This window comes from Mercenaria mercenaria, chromosome 4 (assembly GCF_021730395.1).
Source record: "Mercenaria mercenaria strain notata chromosome 4, MADL_Memer_1, whole genome shotgun sequence".
Taxonomy (NCBI): Eukaryota; Metazoa; Mollusca; class Bivalvia; order Venerida; family Veneridae; genus Mercenaria; species Mercenaria mercenaria.
In genome coordinates this window covers 80271865-80295644 of record NC_069364.1, presented here as the reverse complement: position 1 = coordinate 80295644, position 23780 = coordinate 80271865, and the positions used below count along the sequence as shown (strand labels likewise).

General features: G+C 34.7%; 1 protein-coding gene across 1 annotated transcript in view; it reads left to right on the top strand.

Annotated features, from left to right (window-relative positions):
• The window catches only part of LOC123552272 (xaa-Pro aminopeptidase 1-like), a 30292-nt gene extending 16124 nt beyond the window's left edge, over positions 1 to 14168 (top strand). The window contains exons 14-21 of the mRNA XM_045341793.2: positions 7437 to 7586; positions 9028 to 9088; positions 9835 to 9904; positions 10971 to 11075; positions 11586 to 11663; positions 11946 to 12022; positions 12987 to 13085; positions 13937 to 14168. Of these exons, the coding sequence (XP_045197728.2) occupies positions 7437 to 7586; positions 9028 to 9088; positions 9835 to 9904; positions 10971 to 11075; positions 11586 to 11663; positions 11946 to 12022; positions 12987 to 13085; positions 13937 to 14053 (757 nt within the window). The 3' untranslated portion in view covers positions 14054 to 14168. The remainder of the gene's footprint in view (positions 1 to 7436; positions 7587 to 9027; positions 9089 to 9834; positions 9905 to 10970; positions 11076 to 11585; positions 11664 to 11945; positions 12023 to 12986; positions 13086 to 13936) is intronic.
• Positions 14169 to 23780: the final 9612 nt, after the last annotated feature.

Genomic DNA, 23780 nt, shown 5'->3' with positions numbered 1-23780 from the left:
GATTTTCAAAAAAGTAACCAACTTATTTTCATATTGTTTCATAACTGAAGAATCTGATCCACTTATTCATGAAGTAGTTCAAAATTAATGAGTATTCATTGTTCCGCCTATTATGGATTTCCCACATTCTAGGAGGCGGAGCAATTACCAAAGCAGGGACTGCATACAAGCAATGTGTCTATGTAGATCTAATAAACGGACCAAGTAGATAAATGAGCTGTGCTATGTGAAAACCAACATAGTGGGTTTGCGACCAGCATGGATCCAGACCAGCCTGCGCATCCGCACAGTGTGGTCAGGATCCATGCTGTTCGCTTATTAACAGTTTCTCTAATTACAATAGGCTTTGAAAGCGAACAGCATAGATCCTGACCAGACGTCTGGCGCGGCTCAAATATTTTATTAATGCAAGCTGTACTTTCATAGATCAAGTTTGACCTTTCTGTATCTTTCACTACCTCTACTGGTCTAAAAATAAACCAGGGTGCACTTAAATTCTACTTTGTCTTGTTTTATTTATACATGTAGTTGCTTGACTTGTACTGTTACATCATTACGAGTTAAACCTGCATATTATATTTCCATTGAATAAGAATATAAGATCGTGTTCCACAAAGTACTCGATAAGACTGATGTATTTATGAAATAAACTGAATTAAATTCAGCACTGGATCAACCGCTGTTTTGCTAAATGTTGGCACTAAAATGACCTTGTATAAAGTTGTAGTAAACATGTACTTCTCCACCATGAGTGAAGATAAGACTAGCCAATGAATTAACAGAAGGCGTGGTTAGTTTACTTCAGAGAGAGCTTTTTGCAGTTTTGACCTGAAATGGGGCATTAAACTATAAGCCGGTTATAGATCACTTATTGAACTTCTAAATGCATTAAAGGGGGATGTTGGTAGCGGTAGGTGGTCGTAGCATGTAGCTAATTGTCAGGTTATTAAGAATCATCGTTTCATTTGTTTTATTACCCAGTGATTACTGAAAGGAAACATGACCATCCATTTCCAGCTTGACCATCTGGCCTGCTGTGATTATCTCTCGGTCAGAAATATGTACTATACATGTATACTATATATTTTTCATGAACAACAAAAGTACATTGATATACTAACTGGTAATAGCACACTCTCGTATGTAAGGATCTGTGACGTCACCGTTAAGGTCTGCTATCTAAAAATAGCACAGGACTCAATTTGCGGACAAACAACCAGTGCATTCATTGTACAATAGCATAAGTAAACCATAAATTTTGCATTTATTTCGTTATTTTTGTTCAGGTTTCTAGCCTGCTTATCGCAAACAAATGTTTTTTCTTCACTTTTTATTTCACTAAACTAACCAAAAACTCTTTATTTTATATCCATGGTAGAAATAACATACCGCTTTTTCATCAATATATATGTATGAATGGATGATGTTATTATATTATTCTGTTCATTTGTGACACATCCAGTTTTAAAAAAGAATATTTAGAAAAAGTAGAATAACTCGGAAAAATGTATTAATACTAATGGAAAGCGCTATTTAAAACAAAAATGTATTCACAGATCCAAATTGTTCTTCTTAGTTACCGTCATATATTAACATTATATTTTCGTAAAAAAATCTTCCGTTTTAAGTGTTTATGAATTTGATAGATCTACCTGTGAATGTAAAAAGAAATCTTATGATCGCATAATTTAAATTCATTGAAATTTCGAAATGTGATGAACGACATGTATATTTTAAAGTAAACTGTCATACACATCATTATTTTCGGCAAAATATTCAGTTATTCATTGAAACAGTTAACACCTCTGTGATATACATATGTTGTGTTTTATTACAAATGACCCCTTAGTGTGACATAATAAATTACAGATATTTGACTTTTGATAGTAATATTTAGATGCTATATCTGATAATAAATATGTTGGAATCTAATGCAACACCATAATTTTCTACCAAATCACGCATATATATTATGTATTTTAGTAAGTTTGACGGGTCCACAGCTGACATCGAGGATCATAATCAAGTTTGCGTCTTGTTTGTGTGAATCAATTGTTTAAAGTGAAATACATGTAGTTATTGAAGTTATGATTTTAATTCTGCTGATACATTCTTTGAACGTCATGAATCAAAATGATTTAGAATCTAGCATTAAAAGTTTCAACCACAAGTGCTCATCGGTGTGTCGCATTCGAAAATATTGTAAGTTTGTAACTTGTTATTAAGACTGTAAACCGTTCTTCTGATGCAGGTGTGCATACTATATGCTTTTGAATAGTGCTCTTTATTTGCTTAGTAGGCCCGTTTTGAATCGTTTTGTTAAAATAATATGTCTGTATATTTTGTATATTCCTTACATTCGTTCCAATATATTTCTTTAATTAGTTATGTATAGTTTCATGTCTTTTATTTATTCTGTTAACAGGTGCGACAATTTTATACAGGTGGCATGTTACTTTTTTAATTCCCAGATAGTTTATGTTTCGTTATATTTAGAAAACGCTCCCTTGTCCGCAATTCGCGCATTGCATTATGGTATAACTGCTGCATGTTCTATTTATAGAACACGAGAGAGTGCTATTGTCAAAGTAGCCAGTATGTACCCAGCCATAACGCTTGGGATCAAGGACCAAACTGTTCACTAATATGTGAGATATTTCCATTTTATTCTATGGATTTCAAGAACAATTTCTACCGAGACGAATATTTAGGTTTTTATCAGAAATAGTTTGTTCTCATTATTGTTAATTTGATAGTTTATTCATATTTTTCAATTAATACCCAGTTTTGAAAATTCTAAATTGACCTACGGAGTTGTCATTAATAATCTAGTACATGTAATCCTGTAATTAATACAGCTACAAGAATAAAATGTGAAATGACCTCTTTTGAGGTTCTTAATGACACTATTTTGAGAGCAAGAATATGTGATTGTTACATTGGTCTTTTACATTTTTAAGTATAGTTCAGTACATTGTAATTATATAGTATAACTGTAATTTACCAGAGTCTGAGTGCAGAATGTGGCTCTCAGTTTGAATAATTACATCTAGACACCTCATGACTAGTAAACCAAGCAAAAAGGTACCAAAATTTATTTTCAGTACACTTATAACACTTCCGTAGGTCTTTCTTATCTACATTTGCAGTAGCGCATTTTGTATATTTGAAACTCACTCTCTTGAGTGAGAGTAATTTTTGTAGTAATCCCAGGCCAGGTTTCATACCAACATATTACATGGTGTCCACTTTGAGTGTACAATGTATTGAATTCATTCTATGGATTTTATACTGCAAATTTATTCTGAAATAAAATTCATAAGAACTCATTTAATTATAAAGATACAAAGTTTGCCGTCATAATATTGTAAAAAGGAATACCAAATAGTATTGCATTATTAACATGGACACGGAATCAAATGCCTACCAGTCGGCGTGATTCCAATTCAAAGGTTGAACCGCCCCATCTTATCTTCAAAAGTATACGTCGACTTATGATCAAGTACGATATTTTGATTCAACTTAAAATATGGTATATACCGAACATTTGCAGACAGCGCACATAACATTTACGATTTGATATTGACCAGCGTATACATATAGTAATCTCATAATTATTTGATATAATTAATAGTTGATTACATCATGCTATTTTTAGCTCACCTGAGCAATGCTCAGGTGAGTTTTTGTGATCGCTCAATGTCCGGCGTCTGTCTGTCGTCTGTCAACATTTAGCTTGTGTATGCGATAGAGGCTGTATTTTTCAACTGATCTTCATGAAAATTGGTCAGAATGATTACCTTGATGAAATCTAGGCCGAGTTCAAAAATGGGTCATCTTGGGTCAAAAAGTAGGTCACTAGGTCAAATCAAAGAAAAACCTTGTGTATGCAATAGAGACTGTTTTTTTCAGTTAATCTTCATGAAATTTGGTCAGAATGATAACCTTGATGAAATCTAGGCCGAGTTTGAAAATGGGTCATTTGGGGTCAAAAACTAGGTCATTAGGTCAAATCAAAGAAAAACCTTGTGTATGCAATAGAGGCTGTATTTTTCAATTAATCTTCATGCATTTTGGTCAGAATGATTACCTTGATGAAATCTAGGCCAAGTTCAAGTATGGGTTATCTTGGGTCAAAAACTAGGTCACTAGGTCAAATCAAAGAAAAACCTTGTGTATGCGATAGAGGCTGTATTTTTCAATTAATCTTCATGAATTTTGGTCAGAATGATTACCTTGATGAAGTCTAGGCCAAGTTCAAATATGGGTCATCTTGGGTCAAAAAGTAGGTCACTAGGTCAAATCAAAGAAAAACCTTGTGTATGCGATAGAGGCTGTATTTTTCAATTAATCTTCATGAATTTTGGCCAGAATGATTACCTTGATGAAATCTAGGCCGAGTTTGAAAATGGGTCATCTTGGGTCAAAAACTAGGTCACTAGGTCAAATCAAAGAAAAACCTTGTGTATGCGATAGAGGCTGTACTTTTACAATTAATCTTCATGAATTTTGGTCAGAATGATTGCCTTGATGAAATTTAGATCAAGTTCGAATATGGGTCATCTTGGGTCAAAACTAGGTCACTAGGTCAAATCAAAGGAAAAGCTTGAATATGCGATAGAGGCTGTATTTTTCAATTGATCTTCCTGAAATTAAGTCAAAATGATAACCTTAATGAAGTCTAGGCTGAATTTGAAAATGGGTCATCTTGGGTCAAAAAGTAGGTCACTAGGTCAAATCAAAGAAAAACCTTGTGTATGCGATAGAGGCTGTATTTTTCAATTGAGCTTCATGAAATTTGGTCAGAATGATAGCCTTGATGAAATCTAGGTCAAGTTCGATTATGGGTCATCTGGGTTCAAAAACTAGGTCACTAGGTCAAATCAAAGAAAATACTTACTAAATAAATATTTTTTTCCATGAAATCACTAGGTCAAACATGTTTACTCTGTTTAAAATGTTGTGTTATGGTGTGTTTCTCAGGTGAGCGACCTAGGGCCATCTTGGCCCTCTTGTTTATTAAATGCATCCATAATAAATTGAACTTTAACCAACTTGGTACTTGCATTTTGTTTCAGTAGTTATATACTATTGATGAATTAAAGTTTACTGTGACTACACGACCTCAAAGAATTAATAGCAAGAATGGCATTGCAAAGAAAATAATACTACAGCAGCAAAAATCATCCTTTCCTTAATCTCTTTTTATCTTGAAAAAAGAAAGGACTGATAACATCAAGCCAAACCATAAAACACATGTGATGGTAATTAATATGCAAGATAAATATATCTGGCTGACCACAAACTGAGTATCCAAATTGCAGATGACTATTAATTATTGACCTGCTGGAGTGCTAATATGTTTCCCTGGGAAATGAACATCCCCCTTTAAGTTTTGCCTTCACTAAGCTACGCTCCGTTTCGGCAAACTTAATTGCATTAGAAGTTCAATAAATGATCTATAACCTATACATAGCATGAAATGAAATTACATTTGATCACTTTTGCTTGAGATCACATTGGCCATTTTCCGTTAAGTCATGCATGAACGTGGCGTAATTAAGTTTTATCTTAGTGACATAATACTGACATTCACCTTGTTAAGAGGAAATGCCACAGTTGTGTGGGTTTTTCATATAGGCAAAGAAGGAAAATTTTAACTAGCGGAAAGAATTTTCTTAAACTTTGCATGATCACAGAGCATCATATTAAAACAAATTTATGGAAAAAAAACTGGGGGTCTCGGTGCTACTTTTCGAGTTATCTGCACCTGAATGCGAGATTTTTGTTCTTTTAGGTCATTTTCAAGGGCAGATAACTCTAAATCTAGCATACGGATACCTTATTTCATTTCAGATTATTTTTTGTTATTACATTTCCAGTCATTATGCAAAGTTTTAAACCATTCTATCAAACAGAATTTTTGCTGTGTTTCAATGAGTAAACCTACTGCATTTTTCTTGAAAAAAGGGGCATAATTGAAAGAAATTTTCTATTTGTTTGCGTAAGCGACTATAGAATAAAATCCGTCTCATAGAATTCCTGCAAATTTTGTACAGTTGCAGGAAATAAAGTAACAAACACTATTCTTAAATCAAATAAAGTGTAACTAACCATTACCTTGAGTTATCTTCTCTTGAAAATGACTTAAAAGAGCAAAACACTCGCATTTAGGGGCAAATAACTCAAAAAGTAGCACCGGGACCTCCAATTTTTTTGCATAAATTTGTTTCTTATATGATGCTCTATGATCATCAAAGTTTAGGAAATTCTCTCAGCTAGTTAAAAATTTTCCTTCTTTGCCTATATAAAAAACCCACACAACTCAGTGTGGCATTTCCCCTTAAAAGCAATGGCACTCGGATTAACGACTGGATGTTGATATATCCTTTTTTTTGTTTACCTGATTCTAGAATTAAATTTTAAATGGCATCCAACAAAATGCTTGATTAGTGTCAATATAATGTAGGGATAATACACGTTTTTTTGTGTATTAACGTCTGCAGAAGCCCGCGGGATTGTTTGTGACCGAGACGTTAATACACAAAACAAACGTGTATAGTCGCTATTCTTGCATAAAAATATATTTCACGACGATTTATATATTGTGTTCTTACGTGATGACTTGACGATTCCGGTACATTTTTTATTTACCATTCCAGTTGTTCTTGGAAACGGTAAACATGTTTTAAATATCCGTATCCAGGGCCCGGAAATAAACAACACTATCAAAAAGACATCCTGAAGGTTTTTAAGCGATATTTTTATCCCTCATTATTGCAAACATAAGATTACCAAGAATTGTTCATATCATTTCACAATTTGGTGGACTCGATCACAATTTCATGAATAATAACTTTACATTCGAGTTACATTGAGTACGGACACGCAGTTGGAGTACGGATGAGTACGAACGCAGTGTCAAGTTTCCAAGCTGTTTATATAAATTCTTCGAGAAATTAGATATAAACATACTGACTGATACTTACAAATATCATAAATATGATACCTTAAAACAAAGAATCGCACAGGTAAACACGCGGTTCTTTAATATTCACGATTGTCAACAAAATCTGAATTGACGCAGAGTTCTAAAAGGGGGGTAAACAATGGAAGAAACGAGTACGAACAATGTTGGGGGCCAGCGCATTTGGCGTCAGATACTGATACAGTAAAACATCCTATGGTTTAGATTGCATCTTTAATGCTTCAAGAAGAGGTTTTTATGAAAGAAAAAAGACGCGGATACCAGATGTCAATCTGCGCAGAATTACATATACGTCCCTGGGAAAGCATTTCAACAATAAAAATCGGGTATTAACAGCACGTGAATTGCCTTGTTTGCACACGATTTTTCTCCCGTTAATACATGGGCGGATCCAGCGAAAAAAGTAGTTTTTATGCAAGAATGCCCATTTGCATACGTTTTGTTTCAGAAAGCAGAAGTATAATCGAGGGTTGAGTTTTAAATCTATATCTGGTTTTGGGGCAAATGGAGCAATAATTCACTACTCAGTAACCAACGTGACCAACATTAATATCACAACTAACGGCATGTACTTGCTAGATTCTGGAGGACAGTATCTGTAAGTAAAGGACACTCAGAAATTTACAGTTAAAATAGAAAAGGAAGGTGTTCGTTTAATTCATGTGCAACTTTTGTTTTTATTCACGTTTAACGTTCTTTTTACCCATAAGTGAAGTTTGTTTTATTTAAGAAATAATATAGAATCTATCTCATCCAGTGATTTGTCGATGAATAAATCATTGTTTGGAATTCAGATGCGATAGAATTACATCACGAGTGCGTAGCCCGAGTGATATAATAATACGCATCTGAACCACAAACAATGATTTATTCAAGAGCAAATCACTAAATGAGATATATTATTTCGATTCTAACACGTTACCAAGGATTTTTAAGTACATCCTTGACGACATTCATTAAAAATTTGCCCGTTTTCAATCGGTTTCTTTTCCAGCGCGCCGCTATGCCGTTTGACGCCATGACGTAATAATTGTGACGTCAGAACAGTGATTTGTTGTATAATAATTCGCTGTTTTCTGCCTTCTTTGTTTAATGGGGAAATTAATCGGATCGTGTTAGAATTATAAGTAACGTTCGTTTAATTCAAGTGGTATCAGACTTGCTCTGTATGATTTTATGCCAGAAACCAAAATGCATGTCAAACTTCAGCAGAAAGGGAACTCTTTTAATAGCGTATATTTAAATAGGATCATAAATTTAATTCCGTTATTATTATGCTTTTGTTTTTGCTTTACATGCTTTGATTCAATAAAATTACAGTGCTTTAGGGTATAGCGAATAGCTAACTAATTTTTCCTAGATTCTAATTCGAAGACACAGAATTTAGTAGTTATTTTTCTGTATATCAGACAGAAAACAGCTATTCTTTTCAAACCTTCATCATTTAATAGAAATTCATGTGATTTTTCTCTCCATGCTATTGTTTACATACGTGCTGGTTTAGGGTGTACAGGATAGCTTTGGTCATTTTCTCCATTATTAGTTTAAAATCCACATCTAAACAAACTTCCCAAGATTTTTTTACTATAAATCAGAATAATAATGTTTACATACATACGCATTTAGTCAGTAAAGGATAGCCTCGATTTTTATTTCATGACATATGAAAAATAATATAAGAAGCATTTAAAATGTATGTTAGAATGTCTGTCTGCATGCCAGTAAAAGAATGATATGAAAATTTATACAATAATTCAAGTCTAAATGCAAAATTTATCAACCTATCCCCTATACCCTAAAATCCGCTATACCCTAAAGCACTGTATAAGAAACTGAAAACTCATTGAATTTAAGTATAAACTCGTTGCATCTTATATTTGTACAAATAAAAGAAAACTTCATGATTTTTTTCCCAGTATTTGTGAAAATTATTAACATGTTAACCTTCTGTCAATAATTTTAGTGGCTGATTTATGTATTACTACACAGGCGTATAATGGAATTCATTTACTTTAAACGATTTGCATTTTTCTGCACAGAGATGGCACCACAGACGTTACTAGAACATTCCATTATGGCATACCTACAGATTATCAGAAGGTAAATTAGGTGTGTGTTCAATACGTGATATTGCGAAAGTATGTAAAAAACGCCAAATAATGAAATGGCGATTGCAATGATTACATGAACTGTCATAGTTAAATTAGGTATCTAACATTATCTAACACTGTGTAATTTCGCGATTTGGCACACCTACAGATTATCAGAAGGTAAATTAAGTGTCTTTTCAATACGTGATATTGCAAATATATATATATATATAAAACACCAAATAATGAAATGATGATTGCATTGATTACATGAACTGTCATAGTTACAATTATCTAACTCTGTGTAATTTTGCGATTTGGCACACCTCCATATTATCAGAGGGTAAGTTAGGTGTCATTTCAATACGTGATATCGCGAAATAAAACACCGCCAAATAATGAAATGATGATTGCATTGATTACATGAACTGTCATAGTAAAAATTAGGTATCTAACATTATCTAACACTGTGTGATTTCGCGATTTGGCACACCTACAGATTATCAGAGGGTAAGTTATGTGTCTTTTCAGTACGTGATATCACGAAAATATGTTTATAAAAACTCCAAATAATGAATGAAATGATGATTGCATGAACTGTCATAGTTACTTGGTAGTACAGAAAATGGGATTCATTTTTCGTTATTTTGAGCGATGTTTATTACATTCTTGGAATTAAAATGTTACCTGTTTTCAACTTTTTTCAACATCGTATTGAAATTATGTCGAATGTAGTCATGTCTATTTATTTTGCAGGAGTGCTACACACGTGTTTTAATGGGACATATCGACTTGTTTCAAGCAAAATGGCCAAAGGGCTTATATGGTTAGTTGTTTTATGTAGAAACAAATGAAGTGAGCACTTCTTTTTAACTTCAGTACATAAAACTTTTCACTTACTCTATCAAGTACAACAGCTAGCTGTATTTACTAACATACATTGGAAATATGCTCTATACCTTCCGCCATCCATCGCCCATTTTATATAAAATAGCGATGGCTGTTAGAATTGAAGGAAAATAGGATTATGGTAGTAAGTTACTATGGTAAGAATGGTAGGATGATAAGTTGAAATATTGCCATTTTACTATCATACTAATTCTATTCTACTACCCTACTGTCGATCCTACCATGTCTATACGTCAATTGACTATCGCTACACTACCCTTCTACCTTCGCACACTTGACATCCTGCTATCCAACCACTGCGCTGATGGCAGAAAATGAAAAAGCAGTATTTCGTAGTTCTAACACTGGCAGTTAAGTTCAGTTATATTTTATTGCTTATTACTATTTACATTTATAATAACAAATATCAGAAAAATGTACATGTACAGCCAAGAAAATGGGTCGGGCCACAAGTTCTTACAACATCAGTAAACGGCCCTTTCCAACACTTGCAGTACATCGTATTTACATGTTACGGTAACATGTATACGCCAAATCCGGACAACTAAGAATTTAGGTATATTTTCGTCATTCCATATACTGTATAAGTGGAAGAGTTCGTGACGCAGAAATGTTCGCGAACTTGGCGAATTCATGGAATTCGAGAAAACACACCAGCCAGTGTAAATTTCGAGGTTCACCAAGACACATCATAAAAGTCCAATAAAAATAAACAAACTTGGCATATAAGTTTTCACTGATTCGCGATGATTTCCTCTCGCGAAACGTCTGGAATCGGCAAGACGCGAACTTTTTGACCTGCGAATATATCCGCTTATACAGTAGCTCCCCCACCCAACCCCCTCGATTTAATGCAGAAACAATATCCATTAACACACGTAAAATGAGTAACTTCTCACGACTGTCATTAAACTCTACCTATCAAGCAAGTCATTGCTAGGCCTGCACTATTTTCTCTTTTACAAATTTGTGCACCACGAAAGGTCGTGAAATCGATACATTTGCTAGACGACCTCTGTGGGATGTTGGTTTGGTGTACAGGCACGGTACCGGGCATGGCATAGGGATGTACCTCAGTGTTCATGAAGGTACAGTATATTCTAGAACAATGTATATAGGAGTTAATCAATGTATTTCTTCATGAATGATTTATTTAACTTATAAATGTGTACATGTACAGTATATAGATATAATAGAAACTGAATCTGAATTTAGAGGCCTCCTTTGCCGAGCGGTTAAGCTTGCGTTGCTGAATTCGAACCTATGTGGATTCGAAACTTGGCTTAGGGTGTAGAATTCTTCATGTGAGGAAGTCATCCAGCTGGTTTACGACAGGTCGGTGATTCTGCCCAGGTATCCGCCTATGCCTGATACAAAAGCAGAAGGAGCATCTGGGGTGTCATGCACTGTCAAAAGCTGGAAAAGACACCATATGACCCAAATTGTGTCAGTGTGTCTCTAAACTCAATCGAAGAAAAATGAACCTGAAACTTGAATGATAGGTTTATGAGCTTTGGATCACTGTTAAATAATTCTGTATGAGATATTTCAAGTGCACTCTCCTCTGTGTTTTTAACTTATTTACTGTAATATTTCAGGGCCTGGAAGAATATCGTTATCACACAGTTCGTATGAACGTGATAACATCTTGGACACAAATCAGTTCTTTTCTGACGGTATTTAAATTTTCTGCAGAATGTCACCACAAAAGTATACAGTAACTTTATCATTGTTCAAAATGTATTTCAATCAATATATTTTCTTTCCTATAACATGCTCTCTTTTTTATCGCTTTCTTTCTGGAAGCAAATACAGTTGTGCTGAACTTACTTTTTGAGAAGGGCAGAGTTTTACGAATCTCGTTGTTTATCTTATATATATCGCTTTGTCTTAGAAATACTTTATTACTAGTATATTCTTTTCTGTAGCAATACTGTGCCTGATAATTATACTTTCAGAGCCAGGTTACTATGAGGATGGAAAGTTTGGAATTAGGTTAGAAAACATCGTGATGGTCAAAAATGCTTCAACTACGGCAAGTATTTAATGGAGACTCGTTTTTCATTAAAACGCATAATGCATATACATGTATATTTGAACTTTTTTAACTGATGTTTTTTAAAGAAGCATAAAGATATTTCTATTAAACAAAATACAATCCATAAATTCCGTTATCCACAATATGAAATAACGTGGAAATATGTGACAATTCGTATACAATAGCGTTTTATACATGGAGTTAACCCACGATTGGTTTTGCCTTTGCGACCCGTTTAGATCATGATCAGTCTGCACGGATATCATGATCAGCCTGCACATCCGTGCAGTCTGATCACGGTCTGTACTGTTCGCTATTCAGTCAGTACATTTTCAGCGAACACCCGTTTGAATAATGAATGGTTCTGCCTAAACTGAGAAATAGACCAGTCCATTTTAGAAATTTAGCAGGCTAAGGGTTAAGGAATAATACACGTGTCTGAGATAAAAGAGTATTAAAGAAAAGGTGAAAAGTAATGTGTATCAATAAAAGATGAAAAGTAATGTGTATCAATAAAAGGCGGAAAGTAATGTGTATCAATAAAAGATGAAAAGTTATGTGTATCAATAAAAGATGAAAAGTAATGTGTATCAATAAAAGGCGGAAAGTAATGTGTATCAATAAAAGATGAAAAGTTATGTGTATCAATAAAAGATGAAAAGTAATGTGTATCAATAAAAGGCGGAAAGTAATGTGTATCAATAAAAGATGAAAAGTCATATTTATAAGAAAGCTAACGAAAACAACTCATGTTCACCTCGGAGTCTGACGGGTTCTAAATACTTTCAGAATTGTAACATGCCAGTCCTAAACTATAAATGTAGACATTTGTTAACTTCGTAGATGACGATTTGAACTGCGTTTGCTCCTACAGATAAAAAAGCAGGTAACAAAATAACATCGCTACTTTTACTAGGGCTTTAAAATACTTGTTCCATATCTCTGGCTATATTTGTTTCAGTACACATTTCCAGGAACACAGTTCTTAACGTTTGAACATGTCACCTTAGTGCCATACGAACCACATCTTATTAAATTCGAATTGCTCAGTGGAAAACAGGTAGGACCAGTAATTCAAATAGTTTATGCTTTCTGACATTATTAGATATTTTAGATGGGATTTTTTTGAGTTAAATTTTAACTGTCATAATATCTCCAATTTATAAAGTAAATGACTTACCACAATCTTGGCCCCGGCAATAAGTCAAGTTGCTTTGATCCTGCTCATTTTGTACGGCAAATACACACCGGGAACAGTCAACCATTCCTCAGGGCAAAAATAGTAGAGTTAAGTTGTTCTGTGAGGAAGGTATGTACCCTAGTCTGTAGTTCAAAATACATAATAACATGGCTCGCAATATAAATTGCCGGTCTATAGTTTGTGCTATATAACCAGTCTTAGTTTGTGCTATAGTAAAATCTAGAAGCGATCAAATAAATGTCTACAGTGTCAAAACTTTCATCAGTAAATATTCTGACAGGAAGTAAGAAGGAGTTGAGTGTTAATAACTTCGTAAAAATTAAGACTCGTAAACATTTCTTTTTCATATACTTATACGTAAAATAAGCATATCAAAAGAATTACATTTTTTCATATCAAACCTGTTTGAAGCGTATGTCGAATGGGAGGAAAACAATTTCTAATTTTGAACGATCAACATGAACACTAGTATAAAGATATTTACCTGGAAAGAATTTGACATGGTCCCATCTATATATATCAGTCTAGTAAGATTTAATTTTTGAGCAATTCATTTAGTTTCATCTTTAGCTTGCGCGAGTTTTTGAAGGCGTTGATATGCGGACTTCTCACGCTTATCACCAAACGCCATCAGAAGTTGATCATGTTTGTAGTGACAGTGGTGGGAAACTTTTGAAAAACACGACTTTAGATTTCTATTACTGTTATAGATTTGCTATTTAAATGGATACAGCAAGATGGTGAGGGATCACGTCGGACCAGAGTTAAAAAGGCAGAGAAAGTACGAGGCATACGAATGGATGATGAGGAAAACAGAGCCAGTATAAAGTCTAAACACAATGGGACAGACAGAAATAGTGTGGCAAGACCTGTTCATTCAGTTTAGTTTTGGTTTCCTTCGGATATATTCGTTTAAGTTGAACATTGAATAAAATCTATTATGTTTAATTGGTTTTATGTTTACTTTTGTAAGCATGATTTATATAAAATATCTATTCCAACGTACATGACATTAGCTCACCAATGTACAATGTGTTCAATGTGAGCAGTACATGGTGCTTAAAGTGAGCAGTACATGGTGCTTAAAGTGAGCAGTACATGGTGCTTAAAGTGAGCAGTACATGGTGCTTAAAGTGAGCGGTACATGTTGCTTAAAGTGAGCGGTACATGTTGCTTAAAGAGAGCAGTACATGTTGCTTAAAGTGAGCAGTACATGGTGCTTAAAGAGAGCAGTACATGGTGCTTAAAATGAGCAGTACATGGTGCTTAAAGTGAGCAGTACATGGTGCTTAAAGTGAGCAGTGCTTAAAGTGAGCAGTACATGGTGCTTAAAGTGAGCAGTACATGGTGCTTAAAATGAGCAGTACATGGTGCTTAAAGTGAGCAGTACATGTTGCTTAAAATGAGCAGTACATGGTGCTTATAGTGAGCAGTACATGGTGCTTAAAGTGAGCAGTAAATGGTGCTTAAAATGAGCAGTACATGGTGCTTAAAGTGAGCAGGACATGGTGCTTAAAATGAGCAGTACATGGTGCTTAAAATGAGCAGTAAATGGTGCTTAAAGTCAGCAGTACATGGTGCTTAAAGTCATCAGTACATGGTGCTTAAAGTGAGCAGTACATGGTGCTTAAAGTAGGCAGTACATGGTGCTTGGTGCACAAAAACAGTACAAGGTGCTTAAAGAGAGCAGTACATGGTGCTTGGTGCACCAAAAATAGTACAAGGTGCTTAAAAAGAACAGTACATGGTGCTTAAATTGAACAGTACATGATGCTCAAATGAGCTGTTTATGGTATGAAAAGTAAGCAGTACGTGGTATGCAAAGTAAGCAGTACATGGTGCTCCATGTGAGCATAGTGATCAATCACTGTTCGACATTCGATTGTATTCATTCTTTGCAAACAACACCTACTCTAAATAAAATCTGTAAAAATATCTTTTGGAATAATAGGAGGCTCAGTTTGATTGAACCTGTTCGTGAGAGGTAATGGAATTTGCAACACCCCTCATGCCCCGTAATTCCGGCTTAAGCGGCATTCTATTACACAGATTACACAGATTTTGAATGGACTTCATAAACCCAAAGGACTAGAAAATATAACAACATTAAAACAAAGTACGGGGAGACTTTTTACAGCCGTCACGTGGTACTTAAAGACTGCTGTAGTGGTAGTGGATAAAATCTATAAGAAGATCCTTTGGAAGCATAGAATGCATCGAAGCAAAATAATAGCAGACTCGGTTTGACTAAGTCTGTTCATGAGAGGTAATGGAATATCCACCCCTCGAGCCCCTTGCACCGACTTAAGCGGAATTCTTCATAGATTTTGAATAGACTCCATGAACAAAAACTATTTGTTAAAACCTGGTGAGGCATGATATGGGTGCTCCCTTGATGGTCACTTTCCAAGGTTGTTTTCACACTTCCTCTCGGTTTTACATTTGGGACACTGGCGTTAAATATCACAAAATGCTTGGGCCATATTCGCTTTTGTTCCGATAAAAATCATCAAAATCTTTTTAATCTATTGTGCTTTCTAGTTACAAGAAGTGAACTGGTCAAAAAAGTCATTCGAGTGACAAAAAAACGGGTACATTTTTCAGTACACTCAAAAGCTCTGCATTTGCGGAAATTTAAAATGTAATTTAACATCCTGCAAACTGGATGTGCCCTTTGTGGATTTTCTTATTTTTTGGCATTTAATGGGGACCACTATGGGCTAAAGTCGCCCTTACTCATTTTATATTTTTTTCCATCCAAACTAGAGCTTGCTGGACCAGTCATTCTAGTTTATATTTCGCCTCCACATGCAAAACCAATACTTAAATGTTCTATTTTAATAGGTTCACCATTATAATAAAATACCACATATAATTTTGGTAAACATTTATTAGTCCCCTACTGGTTGAAAACCAGTTTCGGGGACTATAGGAATGCGCTTTTCCGTCATTCCGTCCGTCCGTCCGCAATTTCGTGTCCGGTCCATAACTCTGTCATCCATGAAGGGATTTTAATATTACTTGGCACAAATGTTCCCCATGATGAGACGACGTGTCATGCGCAAAACCCGGACCCCTAGCTTAAAGATCAAGGTCATAATTGGAGGTCATAGGTCAACAGGGCTTTTCTCCTGTCCGGTCCATAACTCTCCCATCCATGAAGGGATTTTAATATTACTTGGCACAAATGTACCTCATAATAAGACAATGTGTCATGCACAACTTTCAGAACCCTAGCTCAAAGGTCAAGGTCACACTTAGCAGTCAAATATTAACAGAGCATGAACAGGGTCTGTTTCGTTTCCGGTCCATAACTCTGACATTCATTAAGGGATTTTAATATTACTTGGCACAAGTGTTCCCCATGATTAGACGACGTGTCATGTGCAAATTCCGGACCCCTAGCTCAAAGGTCAAGGTCACAATTGGGGGTCAAAGGTCAACAGAGTTTTTTTCCTGTCCGGTCCATAACTCTGCCATCCATTAAGGGATTTTAATATTACTTGGCACAAATGTTCCCCATGATGAGACAACTTGTCATGCACAAAACCCGGACCCTTAGCTCAAAGGTCAAGGTCACAGTTGGAGGTCAAAGGTCAATTAGGTTTTTTTTCCTGTCCGATCCAGAACTCTGTCATCCATCAAGGGATTACAATATTACTTGGCATAAATGTTCCCCATGACGAGACAACGTGTCATGTGCAACACCCAGAAACCTAGCTTAAAGGTCAAGATCACACTTTGAGATCAAAGGTCAATAGGATTTTTTTCCAGTCCGGTCTATAACTTTGTCATGCAAAACAGGATTTAAATATCAGTTGGCACAAATATTCCCCTGGATGAGACAACATGTCATGCGCAAAACCCGGGCCCAAGGTCTAATGTCAAGGTCACACTTAGAGACCAAAGGTCAGACACAAGAATGACTTTGTCCGGAGCATTTCTTCTTCATGCATGGAGAGATTTTGATATAACTTGGACCACATTTTCACCACCATGAGGTACCCTTGTTTTTAGAATTACGTCCCTTTGTTTTACTATAAATAGATTATATTGTAACTTTTTTTATTACTGGCCGTAGAGAAAAATCGAGACCACTTTTCTGTGGTACAACATGCATGTTACATCCAATTTTAGGTGTATTTTGAGCTATCTCTACCTGGTAAAGAGTTTCTTGTGGACTTATACTATATAGATTTTTTTGATTTTTAAAAAAAAAAATAGGATTAATTTCCCTTTGTTGTTACTATAAATAACTTATATGATAATTTTTTTATAATCAGCCAAGACAATTCAATATGAAAACAACTGTGGGTTTTTATATATGCACATTTTAATCCAAGTGTGTTGTTATAACATATTGTATATATAGTACAAAATTGTTTATACATCATTGATAGATATCAGTTCATTATGTTATACTGCAGTAGAGAAAAATAGGTGCCTTCCAGTAGGGGACTTTGTATTGCATGGCAACACTTAATTCACTTGTTTTGTTTGTTTTTTTTACAATATTCGAGCGTAGTAATTTATTAGCTGAAGAAATTCAGGAAAATTCGACTATTTGCAGCACAAGCCGCCATTCGATTCGCAGCATCAGATAGTTCCAAATAATATCCATTTTTCTTTTGTACCGATGTTGTCTTACCTATTGACACTTAATGTATGCGTCGCAGGGAACACATTTACATTCGTAACATTGTTAGCGACTAACACTTCTTTTATACGATAAATCATTTGCAGTTGTCATAAATTGAATCATAGATTACATTTGGTGGATGTTTTATTGATCACGTGACTGGGTAAGATGGCGGTTGTGCTTTTTCTGAATGGATAATTTTGGTGTTAAAATGGATTTTTAAGACTGTATACAATTGAACAATTGATTGTGAGTTTCTAACAGTGATAAACGATTAATCATGGATACAAGTACCCCTTACAGACAAAATGTGACGTTTTCAGTGCCGGTGTCTAATAGATTTCAGTCGTTTGATCAAGAGTGGGGTAGTTGTGAACAGACGCCCATACGTAATGGAGGCGGCCAGAAAAGAGAGTATCAGAGCCCAGGTAGTAGTATGAACTCTATGAACAGTCATATACAAGAGAATCAATACATGCCAAACTCTGTGGATGATAAACTCTCGAACATATTATTAAAACTTGAGAAACTAGACCAGAATGATAAATCTATTATGAACATCGCTTCAAAATTAAAAAGTGCTATACAAAGGGTTGAACAATTAGAACGCCAACATACGATGAGCGATGTTTATCTTAAACAGTTAGCCTACCATAGTATTGACCTGGAGGCACGTTCGCGGAGAAATAACCTTATTTTCTGTGGTTTGGCGGACATACATAATGAAAGTACTTTTGATGTTTTAACGGGTTTTTTCAGTGATTACTTTGATCTCGATTTGAATGAATTTTACATTCAGCGTATACATCGCGTAGGCTCAATGTTCGTGGCACGCCGATACACACAGTCTACAAGACGCCCAATCATTGTAGCGTTTAGAGACTACCAAGATGTCGAATTCATTCTTGGAAAAGCAGGAGCCCTTAGAAATACCCGCTTTGCGGTTGACAGAGACTATCTGAAAGAGATAGCCAACGCCAGAAAGCGGCTCTGGGGTCGATACAAGGAAGAGAAACAGATCCAGGGTAAAAACGTTAAGTTGGTATATCCCGCTAGATTAATTGTTAATCGAAAAGCTGTAGCAGATGAGTTCCCAGACTGGACTTCGGTATTATCCGCAGACAGGTGTGAGTATTTTCGAAAGTCACAATATGTCCCGCGTAACGAACAGAGCGCGTACTCGGTGGAAACAAATGTTGACACCAGCCTCAGTGATAGCAATATTCGGGACAGCAGTATCCATGATACTAAGGCCAGAACAGTGAAAGTAGCGACGCTACGAGGCAGAAGTCATATGCAGAGGTAGAGAGAGCACAGCTGAGCAATTCCTCTGTTCAGTCCACCAACGAGAGGCACAATGAGCCTCCTATTGATGGATCATATATGCCTGTTACGCGTGACACAGTGACACATAATACCGCTAGTTATAGCCAATACACCACAGAACAGCCTATGATCCCACCCCCACTAGTATTAAATTCATATAAAGGTAACCAGTCCGATCAAAATTATACAGTTAATGGTACTAATCCTCCCGCGCAGTCACAAAACCGTGGACAATGGGATATACGGGAGGGGCATACAATTAGATGTGCATTGTTGAATATACAATGCCTGATCAGCAAAAACGTTAATAAACTGGAGTCAAAAGAATTGAAACACTTATTCGCAAATAATGATTTTGTTTTCTTTACAGAAACTTGGTCTAATGATTTGCATGAAATGACAGTTGATGGATTTCAATTATATAATTTGCATCGTACAGAGAAAAGTGTTTATACCAAACGTGAGTCTGGCGGTCTTGCCTGTTTTATCAAAAATGAGCTTTCTAATTTTGTCTCACTCTACTGTACCGAAAATGATAATATAGTGTGGCTAAAAGTGGATAGGAGTTTATTTAGTTCACAATATGATGTATATATATGTTTGTGTTATAATGTACCGAAAGGTAGTTCAAGGGAAGTTTTCATTGATACTGATATATATGATAGAATTTCGATGACCATGTCAAAAATCCAAAGTTCATGTAACAGTAAATGCAGATTTATTGTTCTTGGAGATTTAAATAGTAGAATTGGCCAGTTAAATGATTATGTAGAATTAGACTTCGTTGATGATCACACAAATTTTCTGCCGGAGGATTATATATCAGGCATTGAGTGTGCGCGGTCATCACAAGACTACGGTACAAATCAGTATGGCACGCTTTTACTTGATTTTTTAAAACAAACAGGATTGAGAATTGTTAATGGTAGGGTTGGTAGAGACCGGTCTATTGGTAAGTGTACATATGTTGGGCCTATGGGTAGTAGCTTAATAGATTATGTGATTGCAAGCCAAACGTTATTTGACAATTTTGAGTATTTCGAAGTTTCAGAACCAAATATACTCTCAGATCACTGTGTAATTAATTTTGGTGTATCTATTCGTCGAAACATGGTAAATAGCCATAAAGATAATACAAATCTTACAGATGTGTCATATAAATACAAGTGGGACGGAAATAAGAGTCAGAAATATAAAGATTCTTTGAATACAGAAAATGTTAAAAATACATTACGTAATCTTTGCTCGGATCTTGAAAATGTGGAGAATTGTGAGCAAATAGATAATAACCTAGGTAATTTTTTGTCACTAATGGGCGAAGTATGTGACCCATTATTTAGACAAGAGATTAAATCTGCCCCATCTCGAAATGTATCTGGTTTTAATAATGCTAACAAATGGTTCGATGAAGAATGTATGTTAAAGAGGAATATTTTTTATCATTGCTTAAATGAATATCGATTAAATAAGTCAAATGAAAACAGGCGGAATATGTGTAATGCACGATCTGTGTATAAACGCACTATTAGAAATAAGCGTTACAAATACAGAGAAAACTACACAAATTCCTTTTTAAACGCTAGAAAAGATAATGCAAGGGCTTATTGGAAAATGTTAAAAGATGCAGCTTATGTTAAAACAAATACATTGTCGGCTAATGAATTTGCCAGGTACTTTAAAGCTATTAATAACCCTGAAGATGCTTTTTATCAACCAGACGAAGATATTTTATATTTTACTGATAGATTTTTGAATGGTGAAATGCAGGTTATGTTTGAAGAGCTAGATGTAAGAATAGAGGATGAGGAGATATTTTTTGCTGTTAAACAATTAAAAAATAATTCTAGTGCAGGTGTAGATAATTTGATAAATGAATTTTTCAAACATAGTATTTCTTCTTTATTACCTTACTTATCATGTCTTTATAATAGTTGTATCGAACACGGGCATTTCCCGGAGTCTTGGAGTGAAGGGCTTATAGTACCTATTTTTAAGAATGGCAGTCCTAATGACCCAAACAATTATCGAGGTATTACTCTTTTGAGTGCACTCGGAAAGCTTTTCACACGTATTATTAACAACAGACTGAATAAATGGGCCGAAAATTACAATGTTTATATTGAAGCTCAGGCTGGGTTTAGGAAGGGTATGGGCACTACTGATAATATATTCGTCTTAAATGGTTTGATATCACATTGTCTGAATAATAATGAGATGCTTTATTGTGCTTTTATTGATTTTACAAAAGCCTTTGATTTTATAGTTAGAGATATACCTTGGTATAAATTAATCAAGTATGGAGTTAGAGGCAAATTACTAACTGTTATTAGGGCTATGTATAATTCAGTAAAATCCAGAGTTAAGCTAATGAATACTTATAGTGACGAATTCGAATGTAATTTAGGCGTACGTCAAGGTGAATGTTTATCACCTTTCCTTTTCAGTATGTTTTTGAATGATATTGAAGAGACTCTAATTATAGGTGGTGCTGAATGTATAGATTTGGACACGGTAAAACTATGTGTATTACTTTACGCCGATGACATAGTTCTTTTTTCTAAAACTGCAGAGGGACTCCAACAGTCTTTAGATATTTTACATAATTATTGCAGCAAATGGAAACTAACGGTAAATATACAAAAAACAAAAGTTGTTGTTTTTAGAAGAGGTGGTAGACTTCCAGAAAATATAAATTTTTATTATAACGGTCTGCGTTTGGAAATAGTCAGCAAGTTTAAATACTTAGGGGTTATATTTACTCCTGGTGGAGCATATAATGAAACAGATAAAATGTTATCTGGTCAAGCACTGAAAGCTATTTTTATGTTGAATAAGTATATGTATAAGTTCACTAATATACCGTTAAATCATATTTTTGACTTATTTGATAAACTAATTATGCCAATACTTAATTATTCGTCTGAGGTATGGGGTTTTAACAAAGGTACTGCTGTTGAGAGAATTCATTTAAATTTTTGCAAACGACAACTTGGTGTTAAAATTAGCACTCAAAACAGTTTTGTGTATGGTGACTTAGGTAGATTACCCTTATCTGTTAAAAGACAAATAGATATTGTAAAATATTGGATAAAGATATGCAACACTTCTCATAACAAATATGTTAAGGTTATTTATAAATTATTGAAAAGAGAGTCAGATTTAGGAAAAGTAAACTGGGTTTCCAATGTTAAGACACTATTGTCTGCTTCTGGGTTTTATGATATATGGCTAAGCCAAGGTGATTGTAATCAAAAACTGTTTTTATATAATTTCGAGCAAAGAATAAAGGACATATACATACAGAATTGGAATACAAAATTAGAAGAGCCTTCAAGGGCATTGTTTTATCGCAATATTGCTAGTTTTGATTTCAAATCTTACCTAAATATTGTTAATGTTTATAAATACAGAGTTGCTTTAACCAAACTTCGATTATCTTCACATAGGTTAGAAGTGGAACCTGGACGTTGGAAAAGACCTAGTACAATTTACAATGAACGTAAATGCAATATATGTAATACTCTTGAAGATGAATATCATTTCGTATGTGAATGTGAACTTTACAAAGATCTTAGAAAACAATACATTAAACCTTATTTCAGAATTCATCCAAATTTTGTTAAATTCATAGAACTAATAACAAGTGAAAACACAGCATATCTAAGATCGCTAGCAGCTTATGTATATAAAGCATTTGAAAGAAGAAGACAACTATTGAATACTTTTATATAATAATAAATAGCTCATTATTGTCTCTCCCTGTAAATGTTGTATATAATGTTCTGATGTTTAGTAGTATTTGGTATGTGTTTCTGTTCGCCATCTGACCTGCATGTCATACTAGTATTTATTGTACATGTTAACATGTTTTGTAAATGTTCATGGGCCAGAAATGGCTTATTACGGAAATAAAATGTTCAAAAAATGTTCATTACAACAACTAAGCTAATAAAAAACCTCTCAACTCTCTGCCTTAACCGATCATATTTAATTCAAGCCAGCGTAATTTCCTGAGTGTATAAATTAGCTGAATTAAAAAACTCTCTGACTAGCGATCTAATTCCTGTCGTGAAGGTCTTGTTGTGATGCAAAAGCCTTATAGATAGTAATTACAGTTTTTTTAGTCAACAGCCAGTGAGTCTGGAATTTTAATATAATACAGTCAAATCTCTGCTAAGGACCACTTCCTAATGAAGACCCCGATTATAAAACCTGCATATAAACGCTGCTTTTTCCTCTTCCTTTTAACTACAGATAATGTAAATTAACCCGATTTTGAAAGATCACCTGTAAGCAAAAGCCACCTTTTTCATTTCCAGAAGGATGGTCTTTACAAACAGGTTTGACTGTATATTGCTGGTGTGGTATGTAGGGAAAATGTACAAGCATGTATTTACATGTACATACTGTTGAAAATGTTGTTCAGTATTAGAGGTTATGAAGTATATAAACATCAGAAAAAGAACTTATAAATCTGCACCTGTTTGAAACCGAAACCTCTTGACCACTTTTATTTCCTTCATACTTAGCAAGACTCTCATATTAAGTGCCGTTCGTCTAGTTTGAATATTTTCTTCCACGAAAGAGAG